The sequence below is a fragment of the Letharia lupina genome (assembly GCF_014066315.1).
Source record: "Letharia lupina isolate WasteWater1 chromosome Unknown contig_2, whole genome shotgun sequence".
Lineage (NCBI taxonomy): Eukaryota > Fungi > Ascomycota > Lecanoromycetes > Lecanorales > Parmeliaceae > Letharia > Letharia lupina.
The window spans coordinates 2,490,079-2,500,871 of NW_023502971.1; the positions used below are offsets into that span (position 1 = coordinate 2,490,079).

The window sequence follows — 10,793 nt, forward strand, 5'->3', positions numbered from 1 at the left end:
TGTAGGAAGCTGGCATTATAGCGACTTAGCCTGTATGCCCTGCAGATCGAGCTTATAACCTGTTAGAATATCAGGGATGTGATGGTAGAATGGACAGATTGATTCTCCAGACCTCTCCGGGGCCAGGTTCTAAGTACAGTACAAAATCAGGTGGCTGGGAAACACGGTGGCTGGGATGCGTGGGGGCCAAATTTCGACAAATTCGCCCTTCTCAGACCGCTCGGCTGCCGCTCGCCCATTCAGGAATCAGATTACGATCCAATGCCTGACACTAGTCACGGGTGCTAAGCTCGGCAGTGACTCTGAGCCCACGATTCAATAATGTGATACTTCACCTACCTTATCGGATCCTCGGGTCAGTGATGTTCTTCGTGCAGCTTAGGTATGACAATGCGTTAGCTCCGCAGGATTGGGCAGGGCGTAACGAAGTAAGGCACCGCGGTCAGACCGCTGTCAGACCGCCGCTCTATTCCTCGTTTCCTTATAAGATCTTGAGCCTTCTGAGATCTAACACAGCTACTAGAGCCCCTGTGACCCTCCGAAGAAGCATACATTATTCTCTCTTCGCGCCATGGCTGTGCACACGATTGCTATCATTGGAGGACTCGTGACTGATCTGTTGACCATCGCCGACCGTGTGCCTGACAGGGGCGAGACCATCACCTCTACCCGCTTCTCCACGCACCATGGTGGCAAAGGGGCAAATTCCGCCGTCGCAGCGTATCGGCTCAGCCATAATAATCCGAAGAACAGCGGCCACACTCCGGTAATGGGAGGCGAAACTCAAGTCCGCATGATTGGTGCCGTCGGAGCCGATGAATTTGGCCCTCCTCTCAAGGAGAAGTTAACAGCGAGTGGTGTGAACACTGACGGCATTCGCGTTGTCAAAGATCAACCAACTGGGGTGGGAGTTGTCCTTGTGGAGGAAGATTTTGGAGAGAACAGGATCCTGTTTCACCCAGGTGCCAATTATGACTTGCTACCGTCAGAGTTCACGACTCTAGCAAGCTTGGCCGGGGGCGTAAAACCGGATCTCCTTATCTCGCAGCTGGAACTTCGACGAGAAACTATAGAACAAGTAATTGAAACTGCGAGTCGAGAAGGTATTGACGTGCTATTGAATCCAGCGCCGGCATCTTATCTGATGCCTAGGATATATCGGATGGTGACGCACTTGATAGTGAACGAGACGGAGGCCGTGATGCTGTCACCTTCAGACATTGATCGTCAAGATGGATGGGCAAACGTTGGAAACTATTTTCTTCGGCTTGGAGTGAAGAATGTCGTTGTGACTTTAGGAGCACAGGGTGCTTACTACTTGAATGAATCCGGGGGTGGCTATGTCGAAGCCGAGAAGCAATGCATTGTCGTTGATACTACTGGTGCAGGGTACGTACTGAATCATACTCTACGCTGTTACTCCCTGTACAGTAGTCATCTTCTGGCAAGTTAAACTAACTTTGGGCATCACAGGGACACTTTTGTGGGTGCGTTTGCAGCGCAATATATCCAACAGATGAATACGCAAGGTTGGGATATCAAGCTCGCGGTAGAGTATGCATGTAAAGCATCCGCACGAACCATTGAACACGTTGGCTGCTTAGACCCAATCCCTTGGGCCGATGAAGTCAATATACCCAGAGCCTCTCTAGACGCAGACAAGACAAAAGATATGGCATGACTTCATGCTATCTCACACATCCCACACCGCGCTAGGAAATATCATCCGCACAAATACGCACCTGTTACTCCCGCAGCTCCTCGCTAGATACAAGATTTGGTATTTGTGGTCAAATATTTACTCCACACAAAATAGCGCCCGCTCATGCCTGAGGTCATTCACAGCTTTCTGGGACGCAGGCCTCTTGTTGTCATCCTTATCTATCATGCTCAAGATCTGAACCACCAACAGATCATTCAGGCCTTTTCGTTCAAATTGATTGAGCCATTTATGTACCTTCGGAAGGCAATCGCGAAACGCTGTCGAGCCATTTGTACATCGAGCACTCCGATAGTCTTCTAGCGATTGCTTTTGCGTAATATTGAACATCTCAGAATATACACAGCCAAGGGCAAAAACGTCGGCCCTACGGCCACGAGGATTGTTAGGGTATGATTCCGGCGCACGATACGCAAGACTTCCATGTACCTTCTGACTATGTGAAGCGCTAGTGACCTGTTCCGAGAGGTCCCTAGCAAGCCCAAAATCACATAGATATGGTTGATGATTCTTGATCAAGATATTCGAAGGTTTAATATCTCGATGCTTGATTTCCAATTTGTGCGCGTAGGCCAGAGCGTCAAGTAAGCATCCGAACCAGGGATATATTTGCTTTGTTAATGCCGCAGGATAATCTTCTCTCTCGCAACGACCAAAGAAGTGGAGAAGATCACTGTCTGCGACGGGTAGCATAAAAATACTGAACGCAGCGTCTTCTTTGAGATAAAATAGTACCGTCGCAATGTGCTGGTGGTGAAGTTTTTGCATGATCTGTACCTCGTTCCTCACTCCTTCCTCAATTGCTTCCTCGGAATCCTCTCGATCGAAGTGGATATGCTTTCGAGCATATGAAATTCCCGTAGTGAGCTCTCGGACTTCGTCTACCTCCCCGAATGATCCTCCTCCTAGTCTTCTCATCTCAACGAATCGCACTTGTATCTCTCGGCCAGAACTGTGGTGGAGAAGTCCCGGTAGAGTAAGCTGAGCATCAAGCGTTGGTTGCTCTATTTCCGACTTCGCTCGTTCTTCGTCCGACGCTGCTTGATTTGCTTGAAGATCAAATCTACCTCTTGCCTCCTCCAGCAGTGTGCCTGTTTCGCTGATGTTTTTCTTCAGGGCCGCATCTTGTGTAGGATCAAAGCCGGTTGCTTACAAAAGTCAATTATTGCAACTACGTCAGAAAGGATGTGGAGGGCGATGCACTCACAGCAGGACCTTTGCTCAAGGTTTCGAAGAACGAACAACTGTGCGTCGATGAACGCCGTATAGACTTCTTGTAGAGGCTTCTGCACCTTCTTCTCGTTGGGGAAACGGCCAATGTTCGAAGAGAACTTGGGTACCTTCAGGCACACATCGGCCAGCAGTGCTGAAAGCGGTCCAAGGCCAGCTCCAGCTCTGCACCCACTCTGTACGGTGTTAGTCAGGTAACACCTCATGGCAGAGCTCTTCACCTCAATCGCCGCGAACGAAGTTGACCAAATAAGGCCCTCGAGAGCTTCACTGGGCTCCAGACCACGCAGCTCTGGTACAGATCCACCGACTGCAGTAACTAGCTCAACAATGTTGTCGAAAGATGGTAGCAGCTTGGCCTCCAGTGGAGAAGCCTTTTTCTCTCGTCTCTTCTTGCAGAGCTGCTCGAATGCAGAACGAAAAGCAAATCCATCGGTAGGACTTCCGAACTTGGAGGGTTTGCCGTAGCCTTGCCCAATGATTGCGGTTACTTCTGTCCGTTTTTCTTCAAGCAAGGAGAGCCACGTAGCATCAGAGCCGCTAGACATGAAGAATGGCGAGTAAGAGCAGCAGCAATCTCATATCCGGAATTTGCGATTCGTTGACCAGGCCGGCCTTTATGTCACTATTCATTATTCGATCGGACAGTCCCCATACAGTAGTGGTAAAGAACATAATACGGAAGGATCAATACTATGCTAGCAGAGAAAGCGGGTAACAAAACGCTGAGGATGCTTGAGTCACGTTTTCAGGATACCTGGAAGCCGCCCCAATCGGAAGGGAGACCCGGAGGGAGACGTCTTGAACTACGATGCAGGAACCCTTACAGCCTTAAGCGTCACCTATCCAGCATGTTTGACGGTGGCGACAACAGTGAGAATACATGCTCTCGATACTTTGACGGGAACGCGCTTTCTAGATTACAGACGGCCCGTACGGGTGTCAGGAACATACATTGGCGTATTATGTATGATGTGTAACTGCGGGGCAAGGTGTACTCCACATCGTCACACTAGCCATTGCTTGAGCTAGCCATTCTTTTCACTGCTTCGTTATTTACGGTCACATTGTTATTGTCTCCATTCAGCTTCGGTTTTAATAGGACATCGAATCTACGTTCATAAATGAAATCTTACCTTCTCGCATGTATGGACAAGTAATCTATCGCGGGGTAGAGACTTTTAGGGCCGGAATTAAATGTGGCCATGCCTCTGCGTGGAATGGGATTGTGATAAATGCTAACTAAACGCGTGCGTTTGGATTTATAGTCCGCAAGCGCTACAAAAAGCCGGTTCTCATCCTTTCCTCTGTTTCCGCAGCTTCCAGCGAGCCCATCTAGCAGCGAGTCCGCTCAGATCCTGGGAGCTTGAGATGCCCAGTGTTCTCTAACCCCTCAGCACAGTATAGATATCTTAAAAAAGGCAATCAACTTCGGCATGACTAAAGCCATGCCGGCAATTCCTAGATCTTTGTGAATTGGAAGAGTATTTCAAACTCAGGAAGAGCAGGTCTGACGGCTGACCTATCCATAGCCCTTTGTTGACCATTTTGACCCTAATCAGAATATACTATACCCTGTCCACCAACCCCACCCGGCCACCACTCCCAAACATCCCACAGCCCATTCCCACCTCATCTCCACAATTGCCCATACCCACAACGTCCCCAATGGCGGTGCTTTTTTCATGACAGCCATATACGGATCTTCATTGTTAGCATGGACAAGCTAAGCCCCGGCTGCCATACTTAGAAATGCGAACAGTACCTGCGTAAGCAACTGTGACGACCGAGGATGTAGGATGGACACTAGTGTAAGAATCAGAGCCGGCGTAGGAGACGTGATAGTGCTGATGTAGAGGGTGGACGTAAGAGATAGTGGCGTAGTTGCGGTATTGATGATATACGAGGACAGTAAGGGTGAAGTGTAGTATTGTTAGGCTCGCCGTACAACCCTTCAAATATTAGACAAGAGATGGGCCCACTTGCTCTTGCCAGGACTCGCCGAGAGTTCCACTCCGGTTCCAACAGGAAGAGAAGATACGTGCTGCTTTGGGTCTGCATTCGATCAGTGTCCAAGGCTTCAATCATAAAACCAATACATGGCATAACTCACCGTGCGGCTTTGGTGTCTCGATGCTCTTGGAGATAATCAGTGGGCTTAGACGGCGACGGCTCTTAAACCACGCTATCAGGAAGTCAGTTAGGCAAGCAAACAGCAGTCATAGTCGCTTACCGTTGTAGTCTCTCTGACATTGATCCAACCACTTCGTATGCTATTTGGCGAGCTTCTTGGTTGCCTCCGCATTCTCGATCGCATCTTTAAAGCTAGCGAGCTCTCGCAACTTGATTGATGGCAAATGACTGAAAATAGAAGAATGGCTATGCTCATTTCTAGTGCCTTGGCAATCTTGGCGGATGGCAAACCCAGTGCCCGAGGGGCCACGCTCACCAAAAATCGTCTTTTCTTATTAATTACTTATAGAACAAGATTAGAAAAATCGTCTAGTTATTACATCTATACGATATTATTCCTCCTCATCGCATCGCCATCTGCCTCCTCATCGCTGAGCCCAGACGGCTTCACCGGGCTTCTTGCAGTCATCAGCTGAGGCACCGAGCCGCCCAGAACGCGCTACTAGTTTGATCGTAAGAGATGCCAGAGACATATCGTTAATACTGGTAATCAGAAGGCGTATCGTCAATACCGGTCTCCCTGTTTCTTAGGGGTTCAAGTCCTCTCTCGCAGTCATCAGCTGAGGCAACAGCGGAGTTCCGACACGGGCATCCTTTTGAATATCAACACGGGTACCCCCTAGCAGGAACAGCATGCTGGATCGCGCCCAGCGAAAACAGGGGAAATCGCTTATAAGAAGCACGCGATCGAGAAGCTATCACGCGTTCGGCGACGTGAACCGAAGCCGGTCTCTACTGGTGGATGTGTTAAGTCTGCTAACTATCGAATAGGGCACCCTTGGAGCACGACCGGTCCTCAAATCCTGGACCTCTTGGGAGTTCAAGTCCCCCCCCCCCCGCAGTCATCGGCTGAGAGCAGAAAAATATCTGAGATTGGGCTACCGCGTGCTTTGGTTAGTAGTGTGGAAATACTACAGTACGGTCGCTGGCAAGGGCGATATTGTAGCAGTCCCTGCGAGACACGGTCGGCCTGAATGAGGGAGACCTCTGAACGTAACGCGAAGCAGGTAAACCCTGTGGGCCGTGGCATGGAATGGCAGCCACTGTCAGTTATTTAGAGCTGAATGAGACTTTCTACTTGGCCCGAGAGGACAGTATACGCATGTCGGTACACTAAGAGCTATGAGAATCCAACTACCTCATGATGAGGGCCTGAGGTGGAGAGGAGAGTGAGCCAAAGCGGTGCCGTACACCTAGTTTCGTAGAAAGATACAGCGATTAAAAAGGAAGGTAGTGTTACGAGCGTACCCTACATCCTTGACATACCACTTAACCCTCTTACCCATTCGGGCCCAGCGTGTCTTGGCTGAGGCATCCATCTACCTTAGCGAATTGCTATGGCTTTATTTAACGGTAGATTTACGGTTTCTAAATAATTTCTTAAAAAACCTATATTAGTAAGCTGCCTCCGTCTTTAGATAATAAAGATTTTAATTTATTTTTAAAAAAGTAACGATTAAAATTCTTATTATATTTTTAAAATATAATAGTTTAACTAGCGTAGAATTTTTATATCTATCATTTAAATAAATTATCTATATAAGAAAATTATCTAAATTAATTTTTTTTAAAGTTAGATTTTTAAGAATACTAATTAATTTTTTTAATTAATACTTTTAAATATTTTACTTAATAAATTTAATAATTTTTTTCTATTATTTTAATTTTTACTTAATAACGTATTATATATAAATACGTATATTTAAATATATTATTTAAATATATTATTTAAATATAATTATTTAAGAAATATAATATAATATAAATATTTAAATAATATAATATAAATATAAGATAATTATTAATAGATAAATTTATATATTAGAATTATATAAATACGATTATTAAAACTTATAATACTTCGCTAAGATATTAATTAATTTCTTTCTTTTATTTATATAATTTAATATCTTAATTATCTTACTTAATATATTTATATTTATATTATATCTATATTAATTTTTATAAATAATTAATTTATAATAGATTTAAAGTATTAAAATTTTAATACTTATATATCTTTAGCTATTTTCTTAAATAAGAGCTTTAAATAAATATGATTTTATTTTAATCTTTATACTTATAGTTTTAATAAAGATATTAATTTCGTTAATCTTTTTATTATAAATTTTTATTATAAGAGAGTTATTTAAAATACGTTAGAGATTTAAATATTAATTAAAAAAATATTAAGAGAAATATTTTAATTATTATTATCTTTATTAAATTTAACTTAAGTTAATAAGAATTTAAATATATTTAATAAATATCTTTTCTTTCTAATAACTCTATTATTATATCTTTAAAAACTTTTTAAAACTTTTAAATAACTCTTATTAATTTATAGAGCTTAAAATATTTATAAGATTTTTATTTAAATGTTAATAAAATAACAATATTTAATAAGTAAAAATCTATAAATTAAATTTATAAAGTTAGATTATTTTAAATTTAATTAAATTTTATATTATTAATATATATAATAAGATAAGATAAAATTAAATTATAAAAATTTATATTTATATATATAATTAATTATAAACTCGAGTTTATTAGAATTAATATAGAGATATATTATATAAGTAAGATAGAATAGAATAATAAGACTATCGAACTATATAGATGAAAAGAAGATATAATATAGTAGAGAATCTCTTCGTTAAGACTCGCTAGTTATAGAGCTAAGTAATATATTAAGAATACGCTTATAATATTATTCTTCTCTCTTAAATAGCTATAGTTCTTATAATTAATAGATCGAAGATATAAACTTATTACTTATCTTATATCTCTAAATACTTATAATTTCTATAGACCTTAATTAAAGAAGATTTATCTAGGGTTCTTTAGAGAATTAGAAGATATAGAATATATCTTATCTATATATCTATAAGACTCTTTAAGCCCTTCTCTAATATTCTTATTATAGTCTTTTAAAAGAATTATTACTCGCTAAAATCTATAAAAACGAAGACTTTTAATATATACTATATTAGATTAATTTAATATCTTTCTTCGATAATAACGACGATAGTAATATCGATAAAGATTTTATAACGTCGATAGTACTATATTATAGCGTTAAGGAGCTCTTAATTTAACGAAGATCTATAAAGAATTAAATAAATAGTAGTCGAAAACGAAGTCTAATATCGAATAGCTATTTAATACTTATTTTTATAATCGTAAGAAAATATATAAAATAATGCGATCTAATTAATTAATTACTTTCGAGTCGAATTAAGCTATAGACGTTAAAACTTTAAATTAATATTAAATAGTCTAGTATAATTTTCTCTATATGAGTTTCTTTATAGAATATTATTTAATCGATAACGATTAAGACTATTAACGACGATAGTAAGATCTATAGACGACGTACTATAACTTCGAAAGATCTTTAACGATATAATAATAAGAAAAGTCTACGTAATAGATTTAATATAAGATTATTATAAAGTAACGAGTAAAGGTATATAAATTAAATTCATAATCATTTTTTAAGATTAGGGCTGTCGAGTAAATTTAGTAAGCGATCTTTAATGAGCGTTATTTAAATTCCTTGCTTTTAAATATCTATAAGACTAAATCTAGAAATTCTTTTTTTATCTGAAAGCCCATATTACGTTCTATAATTTAAAAGAAAAATCTTTAAAATTTTAATAGAAGATAAAAAAGTTATTCTAAAATTAAATAATATATATCTATTTTTTAATTAGAGCTATCGAGCGAAGTTTAGTAAGCGAAGTTTAATAAGCGATATTTGAATTCCTTGCGCTTTAATAATAATAAGATTAAATTTATAAATTCTTTTTTTATCTAAAAGTCTATATATTATTTTATAATTTAAAAAAAATCTTAAAGTATTAATAGAAAATAAAAAAGTTATTTTATATATAAATAATATATATCTATTTTTTTAATAAAGGAGACGCGAAAGAGCGAGATTTTAATAATTACGAATGCTAATTTATTTATTTACAATAACTTAATCGATTTAATTAAAGAGCGTAGCGAATTCGAATTTATAATTAATTATATATATAAATTTAAGATTTTTAAGCTTAGCTTTATCTTATTCTTTAATATATATTAATGCAAGTATTAAGAACGATCTTTAACGAGGCCTCGGTGAATACGTATTTTATTGATATATGTAATAAAGATGTAGAATACAATGTGGCCTACTGGTAGATATGTGCGTAATGCTAAGTCACTAGTACCTTGGCAAGGAATCCGTAACAGTGCTTAATAAGAAGAAGAAAAAGTAACGTCCTCGCTGCACTCATTGGAGATGATGGAGATATGCCATATGTGGTAGCCCTGTTTCTCCAACTCTTTCTCCGCTGGAAGAATTGAAAGTGCACCCGGTGTGCTGGCTGGTAGGTACATGCCGTGCGATATGACTGATATGATGTGGCCATTAGGTGGGGTTACAGGTGGGCGTATTCCGTAATGGTAGTTGTTAGGGGCCGTGGGGTATAACGTAATAGGGCTGTGCCTGGTGTACGGCAGGTGCAATGGCAGCTAATGGTCGGTAGGAAGTCGTAGCTTCGTGAGGGCTACTGCATCGATAACTTAGTGAAGAGATCGAGGCCCGGCGTAGTTTGTAGGGCTGTAGGGTTCGTGTAGGTGCTGGACTAAGGCGAGGTGGGCGTCTAAGAGAGACTGGAGATACTGCACTTAATGGGAGTGGTATTCTCTGTGGATTTCTTCGGTAGTGGGTGTCAGCACTGTGGTGTGTATGAAGGGAGGCATCGTGGGTTTTATCGAAAGGTTTGATGTAAGGCGAGGTTGATAGGGTCCGATTAGGAGCTGGACTAAGGCGAGGTGGGCGTCTAAGAGACTCTGGAGATACTACACCCGGTGGGAGTGGTGTTCTTTGTAGATTTCTCCGATAGTGAGTGTTGTAGGGTCCGTGTAGGTGCTGGATTAAGGCGAGGTGGGCGGAAGTAATAGGACGGCTTACTCTGGTCTTATTGGAATTAGAGTGTTGCTATTATTGTTAAGGACGATCTTTAACGAGGCCTCGGTGGGTACGTATTCTATTGATATATGTAATAAAGATGTAGAATATAATGTGGCCTGCTGGCAGATATGTGCGTAATGCCAAGCCACTAGTGCCTTGGCAAGGAATCCGTAACAATAAGTTTAAGAAATTAATTTACGAATATAAAAAAATAAGATAATATCGAATAATTTTAATTCGTTTAAAAATATTATATTCGAGATATTATCGAGTCTATACTAACTTCGACTATACTTATAAAGCTATTACGTTCTTAACTATATTCGTCTATTATATTCTATATCTTCGATTATAAATAGCCTTAATAACTAAGTTTAAATACTTCGTCGATATCTATATTAGAGTAAAAGTATTTATTATACTTCTATATATTAGTCTAGTTTTTATATCTATATTAATATATCTTATTAATATCTAAATTCTCGTTATCGCTTATATTAGAATAGATTATTATTAAGTATTTTTCTTTTTTAATATCGATCTTAATCTTTACTTTTATATATTATTCTATAAATCTCTTTACTTTCTTTTCAACTAGTCTCTCTATAAATTATTAATAATTAAGCTATTTTCTTATAATATACTTCTTTAGCTAAGATATAGTTTAATTTCTTTTATATA

General features: G+C 39.4%; 2 protein-coding genes across 2 annotated transcripts; one reads left to right on the top strand and one right to left on the bottom strand.

The window, feature by feature from the left end:
* Window positions 1-571: 571 nt before the first annotated feature.
* On the top strand, window positions 572-1,681 carry HO133_004774 (uncharacterized protein; the record flags this gene model as incomplete). The annotated part of the gene is made up of 2 exons (XM_037295687.1): window positions 572-1,389; window positions 1,474-1,681. The coding sequence occupies 2 exons, from the start codon at window positions 572-574 to the stop codon at window positions 1,679-1,681; spliced, it is 1,026 nt and encodes a 341-aa protein (XP_037157688.1).
* A 117-nt stretch (window positions 1,682-1,798) lies between these two features.
* On the bottom strand, window positions 1,799-3,498 carry HO133_004775 (uncharacterized protein; the record flags this gene model as incomplete). The annotated part of the gene is made up of 2 exons (XM_037295688.1): window positions 1,799-2,868; window positions 2,928-3,498. The coding sequence occupies 2 exons, from the start codon at window positions 3,496-3,498 to the stop codon at window positions 1,799-1,801; spliced, it is 1,641 nt and encodes a 546-aa protein (XP_037157689.1).
* Window positions 3,499-10,793: the final 7,295 nt, after the last annotated feature.